The sequence below is a fragment of the Emys orbicularis genome, chromosome 1 (genome assembly GCF_028017835.1).
Source record: "Emys orbicularis isolate rEmyOrb1 chromosome 1, rEmyOrb1.hap1, whole genome shotgun sequence".
NCBI classification, from domain to species: Eukaryota; Metazoa; Chordata; order Testudines; family Emydidae; genus Emys; species Emys orbicularis.
In genome coordinates, this window is record NC_088683.1 from 170,442,666 (window position 1) to 170,468,857 (window position 26,192).

The following is a 26,192-nucleotide window of genomic DNA, read 5'->3' on the forward strand; positions in this document are numbered from 1 at the left end:
ATTTGTAGTTAATCTTGTGCCTTTTGCTACCTCATCAAGACAAAGGAGTCTTGGGTCAAGACAAAGGAGTTAATACTAGTGGTAAAACCTTTAAAGATGTGGAACATACCTGATTTGTGGAAGAAACTTTTGTACATGCTAGGGATGGTGACAAGACAGTCCCCCAAGCCTGTTACTTTTCAGCTTATACCTGTAAACAGGCTGGAAGCTGGGCACAGCAGCAAAAGCATAACAGGCCCATGCTGCCGTGTGGAAGGAGAAACTGAGGCACACCGCCTCATGGCATTGGTGACTAAATGCCATGACACCTACACTTTAACAGATATTGCCGTCTGCATTCTGTTAATACTACACCCCAATCTTTTTTCAGGCACCCGGGGACCAGAAACCCCAAAACTTGCTAGAACACTTATGAATGACATCATATGGTTTAAAGGTACTGAAAGGGAGTGTGACCAAAGAGAAACAGGGATTTTACATGTACTGCCTCTGCCATGGACAGTGTCCAAGTCTCTGGCAGTAAGTTCAGGAGGAGGGTGTGATGGTGCACCCAAGAAGCTTTATGGAAATATGCTTATGAATGTATCTATGACATAACTGGAATATGTTTTATGCTACATATGCCATGTAACATATGACTATATTCATCCTATTTGTATGCATGTGTCATTGTTGTATTCAAAGTTATGAATACTAGCTGTATACTTGTTTGATTTAAATAGCCTTAGTAAGGCATTTGGCCAGCTTCTTGAGAAAGGAATGTGCAAATTAAGTGCCCAATCAAGAAACACTTAACGAACAATGGATCTTGGAAGGCTCCAATCCATATAAGAAGTCTTCCTGGAGACATTCAAGATAGCATGTGGGTGCCTGTAAAAACTGTTAGTCTCTAAGGTGCCACAAGTACTCCTGTTATTTTTGCGGATACAGACTAACACGGCTGCTACTCTGAAACCTGTAAAAACTGAGTCATGCATGGACATGTGACTTGCCCTTGTGACTCCAAAACTCCATCCTGGAGCTGGACTTTGCATAGGAGAGAGGAGGGGGTCTCCACCCACAAGAGAAAGTCTATTTAAGCCCATGGGAGACCCCTCAGCTGGCTCAAGAGATATCCTTTGGGGGTGGAGAGGCTACCTGAAAGAAACTGGAACAAAGGACAGTAACTACAGGGGGTGTGAGTGATTGCAGGACCCAGACTAGAAGGAGACTAGTCTGTAAAAGGAAGCTTACTGGAACACCTCTGAGGGTGAGGTTTTATCTGTATTCAGTTTTCTCACTGTATTAGGCATAGGCTTGCATGTTTTATTTTATTTTGCTTGGTAATTCACTTTGTTGTGTCTGTTACTACTTGGAACCACCTAAATCCTACTTTCTGTATTTAATAAAAATCACTTTTTACTCATTATTTAACCCAGAGTATGTATTAATACCTGGGGGGAGGAGGGGCAAACAGCTGTGCATCTCTCTCTATCAGTGTTATAGAGGGCGAACAATACAGGGTAAAACGATTTGGGGTTTGGACCCCATTGGGAGTTGGGCATCTGAGTGTTAAAAACAGGAACATTCCTTAAGCTGCTTTCAGTTAAGCTTGCAGTTTGTGGGATGTAGTTCAGACCTGGGTCTGTGTTTGTGGCCGGCAAGCGTGTCTGGCGCAACCAGGCAAGGCTCTGGAGTCCCAAGCTGGCAGGGAAAGCAGGGGCAGTAGTAGTCTTGGCACATCAGTTGGCAGCCCCCAGGGGGCTTCTGTGATCCAACCCGTCACAGAGGGAAATTAATGGAATGCCCTCCATGAATGAATCTGTTAAACCCTGTCTTCCTTCAAATACTCCCGTGAGACCCACTTCTGTGGTGGGTAAGGGAAACTGTCAACTGATGATGGCTAGATAAATGGTCAGTAGGAACTTCTAATAGTTATCTTAGCTATTAATGTATTTTTAATTAAACAATTTGAAACCATCTGGCTGTTCACATAGCTGGCTGTAAATTCTGAAGGAAGACAAGCATGCTATAATGCATATATTGGTAACCCGCAGAATGTGCCTTAAAGTGGTTGTAGCGGCCCTGATGGTTGTAAAAATAATTACAGCAACACGTGTTCTTGGAAAAAATAACACTTTGCTTATTATACAGCAACAAAATAAAAAGTTTCCAATTCATTTGGGAAGAGCAGTCAAAGAGAAAAATAAGTGTTCAGCACAGACTGGATGCCAGGAATTGATCTTTGAGAATTTATTGTATATCCACATTAAAAAAAAAAAGCAGCATGTCTTACTTTGCTGCTAGACAAAACCCAAAGGGCACAATAATCTAAAGAGCAGGCCTAGGACATAATGAATCATGACTTTTGTTAAAGCTTCATTTATGATATTTCAAATTAAGTCAGAAAAAAAAAACCTGATGTGCTTCCAGCAACAAAATAAGGTGGAAAGGGGATTGTGGGATGGTTTCCAATTGTTTTTTTCAGAGAAACTAGAAAATGTTTATATTTGTATTCTGAAAAATCCTAACATGATCAGCTATAAACAAAGAAATAATTCCATCTCTCTGCTCAGGTGACACAAAACAAACATAATTATTTCCATGTTTCTCATTTTAACTGCCTATTATTTCTCTAGGAGCCAAATCTCAAGGTAATTTACTTAGTGTTTACCTGAGCCAACTCCCATTGTCCTCAGAATAAGGGCTAAGTAAAAATGAGTAAAAGATCTCTGGATAAGGCGTTCTATGAATTACGCACATACCAGAATCCTCGTACTGTATGCATCTGACAGCCCTAATCCAGGAAGGCAATTAAACAGATGCTTACCATGAAGCATGTGCATACGTGCTGCCCTGAATAGTGCCGTTTTCCTAAATTTTAATTTGTTTAAACAAAAAAATAAGATTTTTGTTCAAGAAGTTATTGGAGTTTTTCCCTCTGCAATTAGAATCTCACTCGCAATGTGCCCTCTTTAAAAGTGCTGATGCAAAAGGAGCTGGACACAGGAGGTCCATGAACCAGTATCCATCAAGGCAGCTGTATCTATGTTGAAGCAACATACTAATATGCTTACAATGCATATGTCTGTAATAGTTCTGAAGGGCACCTCACTGAAGTTGGTTATATGGGCCAAAATTTTCAGATCTAGGTGCCTAAAGTTAGGCTTCTAAATCTGTATTTGGAAACCTAAATATGTGGGCTGTTTTTTGGGGTCCTGCAGCTGCATAGGTCCTGCAGCTCCCACTGACTTCAATGGGATTTTTGGGTGGCCAGCAATCCTGAAAAATCCTATCACTTTTATTTAAGTCTCTAAGGCCCCAATCCTGTCATTTGTTCTCCAGAGGTAGACCTTTGATCACCTGCAGATCCCCATTCACTTCAGTGGGGTTCAGCATTGACACAGGAATCTGACAGCAGGGAGCCAGTTGCAGAATTAGGACCTAAATTTAGGTCTAAGGGGCCAAACTTTGGCATGCGGGTTTGAAAATACTGTCTGTGTTTGAGCAATGAATTAAATATTGAACATATTTACCAGTATGAACACTGGAGATTTTATCATTTATTACATCGCATGCAACACCCTAAAACTTGAAGTATGCACTATGTTTAGGAAAGGGATACTTAAGTATTTGCAGACCAATTTGTCATAACACGCCCACTTTAAAAGGATGTGACCCCCAAAGGCATATCACCGTGTGTTACTCAATGAATTAAAAGACAATTCATGCCGACAAGGCTTCAGGCATTTCATTTCATAAAGAGATTAAATGGTAATGCAAGACAATAACTTTTACTCATCTATGTATTCAACATTCATGCTGTTACATGCTTTACAGTTACTTAAACACAATTAACTAAACCTGGGCGAATGCCAAGGACACTGAGTGCAGATTAACTGTTTACTACTGAGAAGTGAGGTTGTTAATCATGGGCGAGTAGCAGTTTCTTAAAAAGTCAGCCTACTAACAATAGCAGCTATTTATTGAGATCTGTCTATGCTTGGCACCATGCAAAACATAACACACATGGTCCCAGCTCCAAGGAATTTACAGTCTAAATTAGAATCCACCTGGAAAGGTTTTTTGTTTTTGTTTTTTTAACTGGAGAAATTAGGATCACCAGTAAAGCGTGGCACAAAAAGAGGCATGAAGACAAGAGTCAAGAAGGAGAAGAGAGGCACTAAGTCAGGTGGCTCAGGAAAAGCAGAGAAAGAGGAGGGGTCAGAAGGAAATGAACAAGGCAAGGGTGGAGTTAGAGTTGGATTTAGATTTATGGTTGTGATCTGCAAGTATTCAGCAAAGAAATGGAAGTTGCAGCCAGGACAGCAGGTGAAGGATAGCGCATAAAAGGAAAAAGGGGAAGGGATCAAGGATCAAACTCTAAGGATAACTAAGAAAAGAAGGACACACCAAATGGAAAGTAGAAGATGTACAGGCATTTTAAAACTTGATATTTACCACTTGGTGTTTTTTAATTGACTTTTTTTTTAAAAAAGGGGTGCTCTATCACAAGAAGTTTTAAGTAACATGCCTTGAGCCTTTGAAAATAAAAATCCTTAAAAAAATACATTTTTTTCTGACCCTTGATGATGTTTTGAAAGATCTTTTGAGCAGGGCCAATGGCAGCATAAAACATGCTCAGGTTCACCTCTCTTAAAGAGAGGATTAAGAGGTAGCTTGATCAGGGTCTATAAGTACTTATATGGGGAGACGATTTGAGATAGAAGACTATTTTAGCAGGCAAAGGTCTAATAAGATCCACTGGCTGGAAGCTGAAACTAGACAAAAGTCAGATGAGAAATAAGGGCAATTTAACAGCAAGTGTAATTAAACACTAAAACCATTACCTACGGCCATAGCGGACTACCCATCCTTTGAAGTCTCTTAAATCAAGACTGGGTGTCTTTCTAAAAGACATGCTCTAGCTCAAGTAGAAGTTAGAGGCTTGACTCAGGAACTGTTTGGTGAAATGCTATGGCCTGTGTTATGCAGGAAGTCAAACTAGATGATCATAATGGTCCCTTGTGACCTTAAAAATCTATGAATCTCGCCAACCTCTTTTTCTGTTCCTGCCACTATAAGTGTTTTGCAATGATAAATACTGATAATGAAGGCGTGACAAGACTGTGTATCACATATTCATCTACAGTCTGTGTAAAGCCCATAAAGTATTTAAAAAATAATGTTACAACTTGTGTTTGACGTGTTCTATTTAGTTGCCAGTTTTTTAAACAATCCTGTATGCTCACAACCCCCTCCTTCTTGTACAGCATATTCTTCTAAAAACTCGCTTCTTTCATTAAGCCTCCCAGAACTCATCTACACAGATGTGTTATTTCCATCTATTCCTGCACTTTAACTGTTATTCCACCTGTCATATCAGAATTGGACTCTAAGGTCCTCAGTGCAGGGACTCCACCTTAACATATTTGTAAAGTAGCACACAAATATAGTCAAACATTACTAATCTAAGAGTATGCGTTAGGCCGTAAACTTGTTCACTGAAAATGTAACAATATGGGGAGGGAACATCAGATTCAGTTAAAGTTCCTAATTCAGTCTATGGTAATTCTCTTGTAGCAGGACATGTAGGCAAGAACAATATACATTATACGATGCATTGTGGTTTTTTCCCCCCCAACATATCTTAAAATTCACCCTAGACGCAATGGCCCATCAAAAATGATTAACTGTATTTATTCTACTCCAAGAGTATCACTTAACTTAAATTATATGGTTTAGACATAATTAGATACTGTCACTCCAAAGATTAAGGTGAAACTATCTTTTTCTGACTGTTTGGAGCAAGTGCCCTTTAGTTTACTAGAAGGATAGAAAATATTTCTGGAGTGATGAGACAGCAGCTTCTCACCCTCACCTTCAAGGGCCTAAATCATTTCACCTCCACCTGTGTATCTTCTCTCATTTTGACACATTTAGCAGTAGGTGTTTGCAGGATCAGAACCAAAGTATTCATATTCACCTTCAAATTTAATTTCTCAGATGTAAAAGAATGATGAAATAATTTAACATACTGTGTCAATGTTTAAGTGAAAATAATTCTTTAAACTGAAATGAAAGGGATTATGGACAGGAGTAAGTGTGGTATTGTTTTCACTATGGGGCCTCTAATGTTACACTGGTTAGCAGAAGAGGATTTTGAGACAAGTAGTGGTTTTAGTCTGAGATTAGAGGAGAGTACTGTAATTTCTGTAACATGGTACTATAAAGCATAAGTATAGGCCAGTATTTTCAAAACAACTTAAGTAGTATGCAACTTAGCACATGACAGCAGCACCTGCATCTTCTGCTGGTCACCCTAGATTCTCCACTCTCTCTTGCCCACAGAGATTAACAAGAAAAAAAATTTATATTCCTATCTTGCTTGAAAATTTGGTCTTAGCCTACGTTACTTTCCAAATTTAAGATTTTGCTTAACACATGGAAGGATAAACTAAAAGTGGAAACCACCAGGAAAGTGAAAAGCAGACAGGACTTGTTTATGGGATTTGGAGAAAAGGATCAAAATTCATATTAATTTTAAGAAAATGAAAAAAATATTGGATCATAGGTTTTGCACCCTCTACAGCAACACAATTTTAAAGACTAAAAGAAAAACAAAACTTTCTTCCTAATTTTCTCTTCATGCCACCCATAGTTCATTTTTCTTTCTGTGTATTTTACCTACAGAAGCAGAACTAATGCACCCAACCTTTAATCTTGAAACTAATAACCATAAAGAAATTAAACACAAAATCATCATTATGGCATCTCTGGCAAAAAAAAATTATATCTATTCTATTTGCATTCTTTAAAACAGTACTTCTCTGTATGCATGTTATAAGACAGAATTCACAATCCTTCTAACCAGCAATACTTACTTGTCTCCAAAAAATTTTCTCCAGAATTCTGCAGCATCTGCTTTTGTGATACGGAAGTTGTCACCCTGGAAGTGGCCATTAGGAAATATTGCTTTGATTTCCGCCAGCATGTGGCTGAAGATCAGGGACAGCTTTGTAAGGTTTCGCCTGCAATTATAAGAAAAATAAAGAGGGAAAAACCTTAAAACCATTAATAGGTCTTTCAACTTGCTGTTTATATTATCGTCTGATAAAAGTGAAACAAAGAACCCCCAATTCAAGCCCCAGTAACTGACTATCACATTTTATTATATTTTTTCATATGTTTTAACATACATTCCACTGACAATTTATACTTAGCTTTAAGCTACAACTTTCAACAGCAGAATAGAATTTGATTCTGTTTAGCACCTGTTTGTGAAAGTTCATGGGATCTCAAAGTTTTAATCAAAAGATATTTTAGGATTGCCTACAAGCAGGAGCGCTGCCAGCTTTTCTGCCGCCCTAGGCGGCAGAAGGTCCCGCCCCGAAATGCCGCCCCCCACAGAGGCAGCGGAAGGTCCCGCCGCCGAAATACCGCCACAGTCGCCGCCCCCCAAATTGTAGCGCCCTAGGCGACCACCTAGGTTGACTAATGGGTTGCGCCGGCCCTGCCTACAAGCCCCATCCTTGTACTGTTTAATTGCTGAATATTAGACAGACAACTACTATGGACTTGGATAATCACTAAATACATTTTCATGTGTGACATACCACCTTTCAATCCAGTTTTCCAGAGGTGTAAGGACAGTGTTAACGGTCCACTCATCCCACTCATTCTGCCTGACACTTTTATTCTCTTTTCTGCAGATACTTCCTATTTCTTGTTTTCTTTAATACCTCCTCTAGTATTAATGTTTCCTTCAAGTTTTCAGTGGCAAACAAAATCAAGACTTTTGCTACTAGTTCACTTCTGTAAATTTTCAGGTTTCACATCAGTTCATTACCAGCAGCAATTTAGTTTTGGTGACAAAAAATCCCATTTAGTATAGTGAAAAGAACAATGCATCCTTCAAATCAGATCATCCTTTCTTGTGAAAGAGTTTGTGAGAAGAGGCTTTGGGAAGAAAAACTCCCCCACGGCTTTCATTTGGGGGAGTTTTGGGGGGGGGGTATCCTTTATCACCCTAGAAAGATCCAGGGTTTTTAACTCTGTGGTAAAGGCCTCAGGGCCAGCCCACAAATGTAGCAGATCTCTGGATAAATTTTTTGTATCTAATTAATCTTTAAAAATTAAGGGAAGAACCATTTTTAACTACACAAATTAAAAGCCTCCCTTACAACTCTATAGTGCTGCAAACAATTAAACCAAGACATAATAAAATCTGTTTACTATGTGTAACCATTTTGTAATTGCTTGTAGCTTTTTTTGAGAGAGAGAAAAATTCAAAGTTTCTTAAGTTACAAAGTTACTTTTCTAGATACACAAGAAGTACAATTGATGAAGTTACCCATGACAAAATAAATATTTTTCAGAATAGGAAAAATATATTTTCCCTGCTCACCTAACTCAAATAGTTGAATTGATTTCCCAAAGCCTTCCCAAAAGGAAATGCAACTTAGCACTGAAAATAAACATGGAAAATTTCAGCCCAAATAGAAGAATACTGAAGAACTCATGAACAATTGAAAATAGAGAGTTAGAATGGAAGCTGAACTGAAGCTTTTACTATAGGTTTTGATATCAGGGAAGCTATGATAAAAAGAATTACAATAAAAGCACAAGTCTTTTTTTTTTTTTTTTTTTTTTTTTTTTAAGTGTAATTAATATACTGCCTTGCCTCGCCCCCCAAATGGCTGTGGGGTTAGTTCTTCTGCAGTCTCTAATTAAGCCAGTAAAATCAGATGCCTATAATTAGGGTGTCCAACTGTTTCTTATTTTCTGGATTTGTTCCCCTCCATCTCCTGCACTCCCTAGTTCTTTTGTTCTTTAATTAGGCCCACATGTTCTTTATTTTTACTTCAGGACTCAGGCCTGAAACACAGTGCAAGCAACGACCATCTACAGTGACCTTTTCAATCACCAGGGTCCTCCTCAGCGTAAATTATATTTTTTAAGTCATATCCTCCTCCCACTTCCCATCTGCTCTCCACATCTGGAGGACTGATGCCCATTACAGATTCAACCAGTTCGGGAACAGCTAAGTGGACAGATAGTTTGACATGGTTAAACAGTGCATTGATTTCAATAGGACAAGTTGCGCTGAAAGTGAGGCAAGTGATAAAGTATCATGCTGAACACAGGCCAAGCATTAGTGTCTGTTCTATGATCAGGCAGCCATTTAATTATACAACAGTGGCTCTGCCCTGCAAACAACTCAAGTCAGAGGCATTGTTTTCAAAGGAAAAAGTTTTTCTTTGGTTTCATTGAAAATACATTAATACCCATCTCTTATTTAGTGTTTTCATCAGTAGACCTCAAGTACTTTACAAGGGGAGGCAAGTATCATTATCTCCGTTTTACATATGGGGGAAAATGAGGCATGGGGAGGTGAAGTTACTTTCTCAAAATCAAGCAGGCCAACGGGAGAGCCAGGAATGGAACTTGAGTCTCTTACGTCTCTGTCCAAAGTCCTATCTACTAGACCATGCTGACCCCTCTGCATTTTCTATCTGCTATCCATAATGAAACCTCCCAAAAACCTGAAGTTATTATTGGTAAGAGTTATGAAACTTCATATTTTTACTGAAATAGATTGGACATAATAAGTAACATGGAGATGGCGAATTACTTACAGTTGATGAGTTCTCAGTTTAAGTGGTATTTTTAAAATATACTTACAGATCATTATTATTAATCAGTGGTTAAGTCACTGAGTTCCCATTTCATAAAATAAACTTTTGAAGTACAATTAGTGCAACAGGTACTTAATACATATTTTACAGAAGAATCCATAGTAGATAGCGGCAGCCACGCTGCACCACCAGAAACCACGATCGACTGGGAGAGTCTCCAGGATCGACCAGTAGATCCCGAACGACTGGTTGGTGACCACTGGCCTAAGCTAAGGCAGGCTCCCTGTGTGCCCTGATCCCACGCTGCTCCCAGAAGCAGCCAGCACACCCCTGTGGCCCTGGGGGAAGGGGTCTCCACACACGGCTCCTGCCTGCAAGCACCACCCCTGCAGTTCCTATTGGCCGGGAACAGGGAACTGTGGCCAATGGGAGCTGTGGGGGTGGTGCCAGTAGAGAGAGGCAGCGGACGGAGCCACATGACCCCCCCAGGGGCCGCAGAGGAGCGTTGGCTCCTTCCAGGAGTGGCATGGGGCTGGGGCAAGAAGGGAGCCTATCTAAGCCCCGCTGTGCCGTCTACCGGGAGCCGCCGGAGGTAAGTGCCGCCAAGCGGAAGCCCACACTCCAACCCCCCTCCCAGAGCCAGCACCCCGAACCGCCTCCTGCACCCCAAACCCCTGCCCCAGCCTGGTGAAAGTGAGTGAGGGTGGGGGAGAGCGAGCGACGGAGGGAGGGGGATGGAGTGAGTGGGGCGGGGCTTCGGGGAAGGGGTGGGGTAGATCGTGGATTGCCCTTAAATTCAAAAAGTGATCTTGGGCGTAAAAAGGTTGGAGACCACTGGCTTAGGCCATGCTGATTAGGCCTCAACTGGAGTATTGTGTCCAGTACTGGGTGCCACATTTCAGGCAAGATGTGGACAAATTGGAGAAAGTCTCGGGGGAGGAACAAAAACAATTAAAAGGTCTAGAAAACATGACCTATGAGGGAAGATTGAAAAAATTGGATTTGTTTAGTCTGGAGAAGAGAAGACTGAGGGGGTGTGTGATAAATGAAGGGGGGGAGGGGTAGCTCCCTCTTATGAACACCCAGCCAGCAGCTATAAAATCCCTCTTAGTAGCTCTAATTGCTCTACCTGTAAAGGGTTAAAAAGTCTCACTGCTATGCATAGGTAAAAAGAAGTGAGTGGGCACCTGGCCAAAAGAGCCAATGGGAAGGCTAGAACTTTTTAAAATTCAAACAAAGAGTCCTCTTTTGTCTGTCTGTTGTTCTCGGGGAGAAGCAGACAGGGGGCAGTTATGCTGTGAGAAGCTTGGGCCAGGTATGAAAAATTATCAGTATCATACCTAGAAACTGCTCATCTAAAACTCCAGATATATAAGTAGATCAGGAAATGTCTAGGAAGACGTGATTAGGTTTATCCCTTTTATTTCTTTATGGCTTGTGGATTCCTCTGTGCTAAGCCCAGGTGCTTTTGTTTTGCTTGTAACCTTTAAGCTGGACCTCAAGAGAGAACTATTCTTGATGCTTAATCCTTGTAATTTGTTTTTTAAATCTAGCAAAAGCCTACGTCCCAGATGAATTTTCTTTTTTTTTTATTAATAAAATTTACCTTTTTTAAGAACAGAATTGGATTTGTGTCCCCTAAGAGGTTTGTGCCCATGTTTAATTAACTGGTGGCAACAGCTGATTTCCTTCGTTTTTCTTCTCAGCTCTTCCCCGGTGGAGGGGTGACAGGTCTTGAGGGTACCCCACAGGAAGGAATTCCCAAGTGCGCCTTCCTGGGTTCCCAAAGGGGTTTTGCACTTGTGGGGTGGCAGCATCTACCAATCCAAGGTCAGAGAAAAGCTGTAACCTTGGGAGTTTAATACAAGCCGGGAATGGCCAGTATTAATTTTTAGAGTCCTTGCAGACCCCCACCTTCTGCACTTGAAGTGCCAGAGTGGGGAATCAGCCTTGACAAGGGGACATAACAGTTTTCAAGTGCATAAAAGGTTGTTACAAGGAGGAGGGAGAAACATTGTTCTCTTTAACCTCTGGGGATAGGACAAGAAGCAATGGGCTTAAATTGCAGCAAGTTCAGTTTAGGTTGGACAATTAGGAAAAACTTCGTAACTGTCAGGGTAGTTAGGTAATGGAATAAATTGTCTAGGGTCGTTGTGGAGTATCCATCATTGGAGGTTTTTAAGAACAGGTTAGACAAACACCTGTCAGGGATGGTCTAGAGAATACTTAGTCCTGCCTTGAATGCAGGGAACCAGAGTAGAAGACTGGTTTGGTCTTGAGGTCCCTGCTAATCCTAAGATTCTATGATTCTAAATAAAAACTTGTGGTCAGGGCATTGGAATGAGAGAGAAAACAGTAACAGTGGGCAAAATTGTCTAACACATACATCAACAAATACATCATATGAAAGAAAGCAATACATTGTCACCATCACTGCATGATAAAGGACTAGTAATCTTATACCAAAATTAGAGTGATGTTTTTACGGACCCAAACACAACAGGGGTTGTAATTCACTTTAATGATGTTTCCATTAATAACTTTTCAGGTTATATAACATTTCCCCCAAAGTGACAGCACCATAAGGAGTTATAAATGTAAGATGCCTCACTTAAAATCTGGTATGAATTCCCTTATATTAAAAAAGGCAAACTAATCTCATTCTTGTTTACACAGACAAATGCAAACCAAAGTCGATTCCCTTCTAATAATTTAACCAACTTGAATAATGAAGGAAAAACAAACCTGAAATACTACACAAGAAATGTGTACCAATTAAGGAACAACCCTGCAAAAGCTTACTATCAACTGTAGAGCTAGCGTCTCTGCTGTGCTCAGCACAGCTAAGAGTGGCAAGGCAGAAAGGTCTCTACATCAACCGTCGCTTTTCCCTAATCTTGGGGCGGCTCTAAATCATGCTCAGTTGCACAGTCCCCCTTACAGGCTCTGCTACAGCAGGGGATTGCCAGAGTGTGGCAGAACTCCAGCCATTACTTCACCACTATGCTCCCAATATGCCCCCATGTTGTGGCCAGAAGGAAAGAGGCACCACAAAGCCAAGTATACAGATTCTACTTCATCTGGGGATTCCTCTATGTTAGAGGAATAGCTGAATAAGATGGCTTTCTGCCTGCCTTATACCACCAATGCAGCCCTCAGCAGATGGATCAGGTGGCCAGAATCTTGCCTATGGTATTTATATTTGAAGGATAAGAAGCTAAAACTGAGATGGGGTGTAATGTGTTATCTAAGGGTGGTACATGGAAGTAAGACTGGATTTTAGTGCTCCCCCCCAGAGGAGCTACACATAGGATCTCCCTGCGGAGTTGCTCTACCGAAATGGCTGCGCACTCCCTGAATGCTGTGGGAAGGCTCTCCATGACAGCCAAGTAGCCACATACTAAGTGCAGACCAGAAAAGAGGCTTCAAACCACATTTATGTGGCTCCAGAAGTAACTGGCTTGCAGGGTCTACAACTACTATTTAAGCATACGGGCACCCTGGTACTGGCTTGGAGGTGTTAATTTCCTCTCCCGAACTGTCCCACACTCCATTTGTATAGAGCCTAAATATCCCTGCTTTTTGTGAGTGCAGTGAATTTCACCCTGGATGAGAATGTCTTTTCTTCTTTCAGGAACTGAAGTTGTGGTGATGGGCTGGAAAACTGAACTGTCATCTTATAAACAGAGCACAGTTCATTATAATACATGACTGCAGTTCCCCTGCATTAATTAGGGTTAATAAACCATAGTGTAAGGAAGATAGTCTAGTGGCTAGGGGACTGGACAGATTCCAAAGACCTGTTCTCATTTCTCAGCTCAGCCACCAATATCCTGTATGACACTGGGCAAATCACTTGATTTTTAATACATCCCTACCTCACAGGAGTGTTGTGAGGAGTTCTATTAATGACTGTGAGGTGCTCAAATGCTAAAGGCCCAAATACTGAACTATTTTAATAATGAACTGGAGTAGAAGATAACACTTGGGTTTTTAAGTTCTCTATAGATCCAGACTGCCCTTCTTTCCAAAGTCCCAAATTCATATAGGAATCCCATATTGTACTTCACAGAAGGCACAATGCAAGTGAGGACATGACAGTATGCCTATTCTACAAGCATTACACTGGCACAGCTGCTGCACTCCACCCACACTGCTGTAGCCCTGTAGCATACACTTATGACAGCGACAGAGGGGTTTTCCGTCACTGCAGTAAATCCACCCCCTTGAGAGACAGTAGCAAGGTCAATGGAAGAATTCTTCTTTTGACCTAGCTGTGTCTACGCTGGGGGTGAAGTTGACCTAACTACATTGCACAGGGTATGACATTTCTCACAGCCCTCACCGACGTTGCCAGGTCAAGTTAAGTTTTAGGTGTAGACCAAGTAATCTATGGGAGAACAGAGGAAGCCATGATGCAGGAAGGGAATCACATCCTTTTTTCTGGATTGCCACACTGAAATCAGAAGTACAAATTTCAATCATCTTATGCCAGAAAACAGTTACTCTGTGGTAATACTTAGGAATATCTTGCCACTAATTAACTGTATATAGACTGCATTTTATAGGCCTCATGACTCACTCCTCCCCTGTATCATCTGCCACCTGCCCAACACCTACTGTAGATGCAAGTACTCCTCTGCTGGATCAGCCTGATCTCCAACACATAGACAATTAGACTTTTCCATTCCCAGTTCAGGCTGAGTTTCCACAGCCCACCTGAACCACTCAGTATCTGCAACTTCTACACAGAGATAGAGTCCTAAAGCATTGACACAGAATCAATGAGCATTCTGGAAACATGTTTTGACAAAAACTCTGTATGCTGCAGTAAAGGCTGTATTTTGTTCGCATTGAACATATACATCTAACTATAGATAATCTATGGAGGGTCAAATTTTCAGTTGGTAGCGTTCCAGCGCAGTCAAGGGATATCCATGATGGTCAATGGAGCTCTGCTGACTTGCACCAATTGAGGATCTTCTCCAGAGACTATACTTTTTTTCATTTCTAACTGTAAGAGTATATAAATGTTCAAAGCAATTAGCCTACATTATGAAGCAATTGCTTGTCAGAAGCAGTTTTCTAAAACAAATCCATCTGAGATACATACACTTCAGCCCAGAAGGAATTTTCATCACTCCATTATAATCATCTGAAAATAGGGCTTAATAAAGAAAATATTATGGTATGTCAACCATAATAGCTAGAGTGGCACTAGCAAGTAATAAAGATTTGTAAAGAGAAGTTCTACCCCTCAGTCTCTATAAAATAGGAAATTTAAGCATGCTTGGCATGGAACAACATTAAAAACTTGGCTGTGCCAACATTTATTCCTGGTCCTGCCACTGATGTGCTGTATGTTTGATAAACTAGTACACTTTTGTGCCTGTTTCACAGTCTCTGAAATGGGAACAATGATAAACACTCTGAGATCTACAGATCAAAAAGCCCCAGAGAATACACTCATCATCATAGTCATTAGATAGGACCATTATGTACCGAAATATACAAAGCGAAACAGAGATCCCCATGTCGTCCTCCATCTTTGTAATCACTAAATGTCCCATAAAATAAAATCAGACAATTTTTATTACAAAGACACACTGATAAACTGAAACAACACACATCTGCCTGCCTATTACACCTCTACCTCGATATAATGCTGTCCTCGAGAGCCAAAAAGATCTTACCACGTTATAGGTGAAACCGCGTTATATCGAACTTGCTTTGATCTGCCGGAGTGCGCAGCCCCGTCCCCCCGGAGCACTGCTTTAGCGCGTTATATCAGAATTCGTGTTATATCGGGTCGCGTTATATCGGAGTCGAGGTGTATTTTCTTTAGAGTCCATTCTTGTCACTTCTATGCAGACAGCTTTTATTGTATGCGACCAGTTGCCTCTTGATTAAAGTAACTGCACTGCCTCTCGTTTTGCAATAAATGTCTATATAGGCCTAGAAATCTCTAACGGTGTACAAGAGAAGTCAGATTCTCAAAGAGGTATAACATGAATGACAGACTGTTTAATTGTGCAGTTACGTCATGCTGAAAATTAGATTACTATGAGGTTGCTTCCTTTGATGCATTTAATAAATGATTTTTATCTTTGCACAAGAGTACATATTTGTTAGGCAGCAATCTGCCACAGTAAGTTATGTGATCACTCATGCTGCCAGGTTTTCAAGTTTAAAAAATGCAACACAATCCTCCTTTCATAAGGAAAGCACCAGAGTGAAGTCTATTAGCTCTAGAATGTCTTTATATCAAGACTAATCAGCAAACACTCTTTTGTAAATCATGTCTAAAACAAAAGTAGTTCAATCTACTATTAAAGAAAAAATAAGCCACTGTATAATATTTTTATTTAGAACACACACACACACACACACACTAAGAAAGTTCTGTTAACTTGGAAACTTGCAAGTCATAAGTGTTTATGAATTTAGAAGCAAGTTTGGAGAACATTCATAAGGTGAACTGATGATTTTTTTTAAACTCTAAAATATAAAAAGCAAGCTGATAAAGCTTTAAAATCCAAAGCACACACAAAGTTCATTTCCCATGATCAGTTATATTTAAAATAAACATTTCAGATCCGTGTGTTCCGGATACAGTAAGACTCACAGGATATTGCACTCAGCAACAGTAAGGGAGGAAGGATGGTCTTGGGGTTAGGGAACAGGCCTTGGAGTCAGGAAGGCTTGGGTTCTCTCTCCGTGGCTCTGCTATCCACCATCCCTGTGTGACCATGTATGTCACTTAGCCTTTGTTCCTCAGTTTCCCAATCTGTAAAGAGGGGATAACACTTCCTTATCTCACAGAATCATTAATGAAGAAGAGATCGGTGTAAGCTTGAAAGCTTGTCTTTCACCAACAGAAGCTGGTCAAATAAAAGATATTACCTCACCCACCTTGTCTCTCTTCATTAATATAGTATTTTTAGATGTTCCATTACCATGGTGGTTAGAACCACAGACATGCCAATAAAACAAACTGTGCCTCTTCTATAAATGCTGAGTATCTCTTCCTTCCCCTTCAACCCCAAATTAACACATTTCTTCAATACCTGACAGCTTTCCTCCTGCAAAGAATGAAATACGGTCTCCTTCTGACATGAGTGCCAGGCTGTCAATCACCAACTGCCAATGCTGTAAGAAATGCTATGATCAGGACTGCACTGGAGTTTATCCATAAATTACCTAGGACGAATGTCAGAAGATATACATAATGGGGCTGCCACTGTCTGTGATACTAGCCAGTAACATTTCACTTTCTGCAACCTGATGCCACTCTGGCCCCAGCCTCATTCCTTCCTCCTACTCCCCTAGAACTTTCTTCTTGTCTTATAGACAGAAAACGGGTGGGTGAGGGGGAAGACAACAGGGGACAAAACCAAAGGTGGACCAGTGTCCCATTCCATGTAATTGTAGATTATTGGTGCGTGGGATACATCCATCTAACGTTAACAAATTATCCCTACTTAATGCATTGAGGGAAGTAAAAACCACTGAAGATCGTTGCCAGTATGCCCTGTGAAAGAAAATTGTTTCTAGCCTCTGGGGGTCAGTTCAACTCTGAGATATGTGTAGAAATCACTTTTAAAAGTATGGGAAGGGAGGGAGCATGGTCCGGTGTCTGAAATATGGGTCTGGGAGTCAGAATAATTGGGGTGCTAATTCCTAGTTCTGCCAAAACACCATGGGAAAGTCATTTAAAACTCTCTCTGCCTCAGTTTATCCACCTGTAAAGTGGAAATGAGAATACCTCCTTCCCTCGGGTACTGTGAGGTTTAACAAACGAATAAATACACTGAGGATTTTGAATGAAAAGCACTGCGTAAATGTAAATTGTATTGTGTCATCTCATACATGCATAACGAGTCATTTATAAACAATTACCATTTTTTCATGAATCCTGGAAAAGCTGAGTTTGCCAATAACAGGAAAGAACTTACTCATACATTTATCCTCTGGGTAAATGCTTAGCCAGTCCTTTTCTGCCAAATGCTGAGAGAGCATCATACAATCTCAGTGCTTGAAGAACTGGAAGTTTCCTAAGGGGGCGGGGGATTGCTGAAACAAAAGAAGTTGCTCACAAGTGTTACCTCACACCTTCATTCTTCCCCTCATAATTTAAAAACAATTTTAAAGCCTCCCCTATTGGTGTTCCTTCCCTTTTCTTGTTTCTATAGGCGGAATGATGAAAAGAAAAAAACAAGGTAGGTAAAGAATGAAAATCCTTGCCATTGGAAACTCTTAGACCACAAGTACTACTTCTAGAGTACTGCTTCTTTCCTTAGCAGCTCTTCCCCTCTCTCCTCTTCTCCAGTTAGAAACTGCTGTGGTATGTAACGGTCTAATTCCCGATCAGGTCTTTTATCAGTGGACTATATTTGGGGTGGCTAAAAAGCAGCCACTCAATACCCAAAATAAGCTGACCTTGGTTAACAATAAGCACTAAAGGTTCTCCAGAAGTCTGAGGCTGTGAAGTCCACAAGCCAAAAAGCTGGTTACCCAGAGAGTAAACATTACACAGCTCCCCCAGTACAAAAATTGAGGTTGTTGAGGCAGTGCCTAATGTGAATAGGCCTCATTGCCACTATACCACAAGACTATCCATGGGATGAAAATATGTAATCACTATTATCGCAAAGAAAGAACCGTAACCAAAGTTAAACTTAGTCCTTACAAAATAGAATAGCTAATTCAGAGGAATTGGATTTTTAAAATGAGATCAGTTTTGTGCTATTATCCAAAAACCTGAATCATTTCCCCACAAGTGGCCATAAACTCTGTATGCTTATACAGAGCTCAGCATCAAGCTAACAAAAAACATCTAGAGAGCACTAGCCATGGAAATAAATATGAAGTGTTGACTAACATTGATTTTGTGGGCAGACTTCATAGCTCATGTACTAGGTAATACATATGGAACATTTCATCTTTAAGTCTCCAGTTTAAATCCAGCCCATAAAACGTGTCCTACCTATCTGATGTTCTATGTGATACTGGTTAGCAGCCTTAGTTCGGCGTAATGGTAAGCATCCACATCAATAAAACCTGATTAGTCTTCAAACCCATATCAATAGTGTAAAGATGACAAACACTGAATGTCTATGGAAACCAAAGTCAGGTCACACTAAGAAACAATGATGGAGTAAGGTGGGGAAAAACAAACAATGCCATGACATGTGTTGTAGCTTTAATGTGTGTATACCAGTAGGCAACCTATGGCACGCATGCCAAAGGCGGCACGTGAGCTGATTTTCAGTGGCACTCACACTGCCCGGGTCCTGGCTATCCGTCCGGGGGGCTCTGCATTTTAATTTAATTTTAAATGAAGCTTCTTAAATATTTTAAAAACCTTATTTACGTAACATACAACCATAGTTTAGTTATATATTATAAACTTATAGAAAGAGACCTTCTAAAAACGTTAAAATGTATTATTGGCACGCGAAACCTTGAATTAGAGTGAATAAATGAAGACTCGGCACACCACTTCTGAAAGGTTGCCAACCCCTGGTGTATACATCACATACTCTATATATACCTCCATTCCCCATATAGCTGAAGAGATACCATACACAAAGTCATGTTGAACAAGTCCCAAAGACTTACTTTAGAACACTTAGTAAGTCAGTATGTTAGGTAAGTAACAGTTTACAAAGACGACAGTTGATGATCAGCCAAAATTAACATCCTAGTTAAAATGTGGTGGGGGGGGGGGGCAAACTCAAATCCACTAATTCACACTGACTAAATAAATGGTTTAATATTTACAAATCTAAATATTCTAAACAGTTAATCTCATTACATTATCAGTAACAACAAACTAAGCACTAACATATTTATTGATTTTACCACAGTAGCTCTTAATTGAGCTATTAAATTGTCTACAGAAAAAACGTGATTTAATGTAACTAAAGCTTATGTGTCTAGAAGCAAAGCATGGTGGATGTTAATTTGTCTACTTCTATTCACCAATCAACCATTATTACACCCTTCTACTCATGAACAGTTGCTTAGAATCACTCTTTCTGCTCCTTTGGCACTCCTCTAGACAGCCTTGTTTAAAATGAATACTAAGATCTGAATGCATTAATTTAATATTGATTTATGTCATAGGCCAAATGATGCATCTATAAACAGTTCTGAAGTTTGTCCGAAGTGCCTGAAAACTAGGATAGGTGCTTTCTATTTATATATTAATTGAACTAAATAATGAATATGTAGAGATGTGACAATCATGTTGTTTGCAGTGGGCTTTAAATATGTTTATTTACAATTATCACGACCAGCAAGAAAAAAGATTTCCGTAACATGCTCTCGGCTCACAAGAGAGCTGTACTTCACTAAACACAATATAAAACCTTTCAAACAGCATTGCTGAAGTGAATTATGTTGACATGGCAGAGACCACGTCTACCTATGTGTTTTTACAGTAAGTGCCTCGCCCAATGGTGCCCTGATCTTAACTGGGGTGCTACAAATACTACATGCTACCAATATATTATAGTCAGGGCTGGCAGTACCAGTTGCTTATAACTTTGCCAGATTAGCTGCTCAAAAATGTTACAGACCAGGTGTCTCCCTTAGTAAATTTTTGGGGCAAAATTTAAACCAAAATGGTTAAGTCATTTCCAAGAATGCAGCAAAGGTAAAGGAGCTCACTGAGGACCTTGCTGGACCATTAATGCTGATTTTCGGTAAGTCTTGGAGCACAGGGGAGTTCCAGAAGAATGGAAGACAGCTAATGTTGTGCCAATTTGTAAAAAGGGTAAACAGGATGACCCAAGCAATTATAGAACCATCAGCCTGAAATGGGTCACAGGCAAGATAATGGAGCAGCTGATATGGGACTTGATAAATAATTAACTAAAGGAGGGTCATGTAATTAATGACAATCAACATGGAAACTAGATTCTGTCAAACTAACTTGATTTTTTGTTTTGTTTGATAATAGTAATAGCATTCATATAATATACTTAGACTTCTGCTAGGTGTTTTGACTTGGTGCTAAAAACTAGAACAATATAAAATTAACATGGCACACATTAAATGGATTAAAAACTGGTTAACTGATAGCGTAAGTGGGGAATAGTCACTGATGTGGTCTGTTTCCAGAGGGGTCCCACAGGGATCAGTTCTTAGTCTATACTATTTAAACTTTTTTATCAATGACCTGGAAGAAAACAAAATAATCACTGATAAAGTTCACAAATGACACAAAAATTGGGGGAGTGATGAATAATGGAGAACAGGTCACTGATTTAGAGTGATCTAAATCACTTGGTAAACTGGACATAAGGAAACAATATGCATTTTAATACAGCTAAATGTAAATGTATATATCTGGGAACAAAGATTGTAGGCTATACTTACAGCATCGGGGCTCTATCCTGGGAAGCAGTGACTGAAAAAGATTTGAGGGGGTGGCTCCCAGTGTGATGCTGTGGCCAAAAGAGCTAATGTGATTCTGGGATGCATGACTAGAGGAATCTCAAGTAGGAGTAAAGAAGTTTTTTCACCTCTGTATTTGGCACTGGTGCAACTGCTGCTGGAATAGTATCCAGTTCTGGTGTCCACAATTCAAAAAGGATGTTGATAAATGGGAGAGGATTCAGAGAAGATGCAAAAACAATGATTAAAGGATTATAAAGTATGCCTTATAGTGACCGATTCAAGAAGCCCAAGCTATTTAGTTTAAAGAGAATATTAAGGGATGACATGATGATAGTCTATAAGTAACTCTTCAGGGGACAAATATTGAACAATGAGCTCTTCAATTTAGCAGAGAAAGGTATAACAATCAATGTCAGAAAGTTGAAGCTAGACAAATTCAGACTGGAAATAAGGTGTAAAATTTTAATGGTGAGAGTAGCTAGCCATTGCAACAATTTACGAAGGGTTGTGGTGGATTATCCATTACTGACCATTTTTAAATCAAGACTGGATATTTTTCTATAAGATACACTCTAGGAATTACTTTGGGGATGTTGCATGACCTGTGTTATACAGAAAGTTAAACTAGATTACCACAATGGTCCCTCCCAGTCTTAAAATCTATGAAAGTTTTTGAATCAATGAAAGAATCATTTTACAAAAAATCTGGGGAGGTTTTTGTTTGTTAGGGAGGGTGAAGGAATTTAAGCTTTGCAGCAAGGACCTGAAGTTTGGCAGTCAGTGGCCTTTGTGTCAGGGGTGAGCCTTTTGCCATCCCTGACACAATATGCTCAAATCTGGTCAAATTTAGAAGCCCTTGAAAAACTGCAGTTCACACACACTCTGTAGAGACCTTCAAAGATTCCTTCCTGACCGAGGAAGCTCAAGTCTCTGACAGTTCCTAACGCTGACCAGACTGTTCATGCTCCAAGCCAACAGAGTGACTGAACATGCTCCAGCTCAGGGCTACAGAATCAGGAGTAAAAAGAGTGGGGTTAGAAAAATGCTGGAGCAAGAGCAAGTCTTGTGGAATCTGTTACCACTACCAGGCAGAGGAAAGTTCCAAGCCATGAAGTGACATGGAGCAGTCTGAGATGCAGTTTCTCCTGTGAGGCTTATATACCTGCCCTGAGAGTCACCAGACCAGCTTTGCATTGGCTGGAGTCTAGCACAAGAATGACTCAACACATGTGGCTTAATTTTAGGCTCTAGTTCAGGGATGATCCATCACCTTACAAGTTGGGCAAGAAGAAAATGGGGACTGGATCTGGGAAGGAGGAGAGACTGGGAGCAAGTGTGTGGGATTTGGACAGTGTAAGCCCAGAGGAGGAAAGACTAGGACGGTTGCACAAGGCGTCGGGAATGAGATGCTTGAGGAGTGGAGATGGAAGGGATGGGGAAGAAGGGGACGAGTTTGAAGATAATGGGCAGAAGAGTGAGTGTGCCCACTAACGCACACTCCCCTCTAGAGCCTGGACTGAAACCCAAGATTCATAAGTCTCACCATTCCTCTTGCTGTCAGTAGTGAAACACTACGGCCAAGTATGTTCCTCATCCCCTTCTTATTCTGTTCTTCACAGAGGATGACAATCTGCTACTGCTAAAAGTTAGTCCATTTGCTCAAGCAGCAGAGGTCTGCGCAGTGCATCTAAAGGTTCCAGCCCTGCTGATGAACTACGTGGGTGTCAATATGATGCTACATGATATGGAATTTCTGGTTTTTCAGTTTTCTTTTAAAAAAAAAAAAAAACAGCAGCAGCTAGCAAATCACACACAAAACTATTCTAAATGAACATCAAGTTTGCCAAGTCAAATATTCAAAAGATAGGAAACAGCAGAATTAAGGTTGCCCATGCAACCTTAATTTAACTGCTTTGTGTATAGGTATTATGATACAGTCTTTAATTATATGCTCACATCCTATTTTTTGCAACAAGATCCCTGCCTCATTCAATGTGTAAGATGGATCAGGCACACAAGATCAATCAGAGATATGCAGTGAAGGAAACTGTTCTCTGTAGGACCCCAGCCTCATTTGTTGCAGAATCTGGAAGGTGTACAGTAAATGAGGCAGGGCATTTCAAGAAGAGAAAGGAAAATCTCATGGCTAAGGTAGCTGAATGCTGTTCTGGAGAACTGAATTCCCTCCTTACCTAAGCCTATGACAGCTTTTCACAGGTGGTCACTAGTAGTGTGCTCCTCATTTTTTTGGTGCCCAAAGATCCTGAGGTCTGATCTGCAGAAGTGCTGGGCACTCACAGCTGAAACTGAAGTTGATGGGAGCTGTGCTCTGAACATAAAGGGCTATATAATTCTAGGTATTCTGAAAAGTCATGTCCTAGGCATCTCAAATTGAGGACCCAAAGTTAATGGAAACTTTTGAGCTCAATTGTTCTGTGCCTCAGTTCTCTGTCTGCAAAGTCGGGATAAGACAACCCCCTCATCTCACAGGGATATTGTGAAGATAAATTCATTAATGTTTGTGAGGCACTCAGATACTATAATCATAAGCACCATAGAAAAGTCCATGAGAAAATTAATAATTAACTTCAGAGCAGGGTTTGAATAGCATGTAGTAAATAAGCCAGGGCCGACGCATTGAACAAGGAGGGGGAAAAAAAAAAAATCTAGTAGTTGCTCATAAGTTGAGCACCCGGAATCCTGGGCGCTAAATGAGGCAGACTCCTGGAGGTAATATTGTATGACATCATGAAACTGAACCCTATCATAATGCATATGCACAAGGTGGGCAAATAAAGGTTGCACAGGCAATCTTAACTCTGGCATCTCCTAACTTTTGAGAACTTGATTTTGTAACCTTAATGTTCTATTAACAAAGAACGTGTAATAATAATTATAATAGTTCTTTTACCCAGATCATATACACTGCTGGATCTCGATAAAGGTTCTGAGTAAGGCTTGGGTGGAAGAAATACTCCCATCCATGATAGTCTCTTCAGTTTGAAAGATCTACTTTTATACAAGTCCTTACGACAATATGCTGTATATTTGGGAAGGTGGGTCTTTAAAAAAAAAAAAAGCCTTATCCAAAAGGTGCTGATAACCCACTGTGGTTTACAGTTACAATTTCCACTGAGTTCAAGTCAACAGAATTTGCAGTTGTTCAACATTAAGGGTCTCGCCCGAAGAGATTATCACGGGAATATTCCTGGGGTTTGATCTAGAGATGGATCCGAGCTGCAAATTTTGGCTCGGGAGCTGAACTTCTCCAAAGTTCCGCGGTTTTGGTGTAAGTCTCTATAAGTAGTAAGTGGTATTGCATTAGTGTCAGGAGGCCCCAATCAGGATCAGAGGTATGTACAGTGCTTAAAACATTGAGCTCTGTCTAGCAGATTTTTTTGTTCATGCACCTATGTTCATTAAGTGGACAACAAATACATCCCCTTCCCCCATCTATGCCCCTTACAATTCTAAGTGTTTTGCATCATTCTTGATTTCTACATATTTTTTGAAGTTTAAAAATGCTTACACCAGAGCTAGAATCTTTGTTTTCACCCAGACCAAAGTTTTGTGTTGTGCTTTCAAGAGGAAAAGTGCTAAGTTTGTGGTATAACACCTGCTCCCTTGAATTGCACCCAGTGTCTGAGTTCTAGGAAGTGTGAAAACATTTCGAAACCTTACAGAATAGATTATCTTTAGCCCAACAGAGGAGATCTAATAGATCAAATTAATTTGATTTTGCCTTTACTTAGAATTGCTGCTGCTACTACTATAGAATTACTTCCCTCCATCAAGGGACTTTTGTATTGCAGCTGCCAATTTGAAACCTATTATAGAAATATCTGTAATTCTCCTTTCAATAGCTTTTACTACCGTTTCTGTTTTGTTACACATAGTAATGATATAACCCATCATGTGGATGTAGTTTGTGAGGCAATTTACATGGAATCTGGTTTATGTTTACTCTATTTTTAATCAATGTTTACATATAAAAGAGTACTAGTGGCCTATGTCTAAGTACCAGAGATTCTGTTTTGGCACCATCACTATACTACAATTTTCAATAATACTTATAGTCCTACTGTTACATTTCAAGAGATCCATTTTTATTTCAAAATTCCTCTGTGCCTCTTTCACATCATGGAGACAACTCAGCCAATGAACTACACACATATGGTACTGTAATAGGAGTGCTTCATCTTTTTCCCATGGTCTAGAATACATTACATTTACCATAATAAGAGTCCAAATGAGTAAAAAATATTGCCAAGTAACTCATAGAAATACAATAACTGTCCAGCAAGCCACACTCCTACATTCTAGAGTCAAAGGTTATAAGACAGCTATCGAATATACATAAAATTTCCCATTGTTCAGATCTACATTTATTATAATCGAATCCACTTGAAATCATTCATTTACAGTTATTTAAACAAACATTTTCCCCATTACATTTTATGGGGTTTGGCTGAAGTGTGTGTGTTAAATTCAGTAACAAAAATCTATGGGTATTGCACGTATTGCATGAAAAGGCACAAAATAAAAGATATATTTAGGGTAAGAACTGTGTTTTGGTCACAGAATGATCATCATGTATTTTTGCTGAAAGAATATAACTGGCTCTCATTCAATGAATAATATTTGTTACAGCTCTCTCCACCAAAACAATAAACAATCTGAATCAGCCAGATTGTTACTACCCTGTTATATTGAACAGATATACCTTGTACCATTCTCCTGTCCCTTCAGATGTTGAAGTTTACTTAAATCTTTAAAATCAGAAATGTTGCTTCCAGGTTCCACTGTGAGCATTACATACACAGCATACCAAGAATGGTAACTCAAATGTTTCAATAGCCATCGACAACTTCAAGCTACATCTGCTAAAAAGTTATTTTATGATGGCATGGCCAACAGAATTCTCCTACAAGTTGCCAAAATGCCCTGTAATTTTCACCCCCAAAATCTACATGTCACTCTCAGAACATTCAGTGTTTCATGAGAGCTCCCTCATCTAACAGGGTTTCAGATGGCTGTGGTAGAATGGGGCAACCAGCAATGAAGAGTTCTAGAGAAGTAACAGAGGTATGCTATGTTTGAACACAATAGCTGCAGCAAGGTACAGTTGACATGCTGTAATCTGAGACTTGGGAAATGGGCAGCGTTAAG

General features: G+C 40.0%; 1 protein-coding gene across 2 annotated transcripts in view; it reads right to left on the reverse strand.

The window, feature by feature from the left end:
- The window catches only part of CBLB (Cbl proto-oncogene B), a 202,724-nt gene that overhangs the window by 96,586 nt on the left and 79,946 nt on the right, over window positions 1-26,192 (reverse strand). For both annotated transcript variants that reach the window (XM_065423860.1, XM_065423859.1), the window contains one exon: window positions 6,864-7,010. In XM_065423860.1, the coding sequence (XP_065279932.1) occupies window positions 6,864-7,010 (147 nt within the window). The remainder of the gene's footprint in view (window positions 1-6,863; window positions 7,011-26,192) is intronic.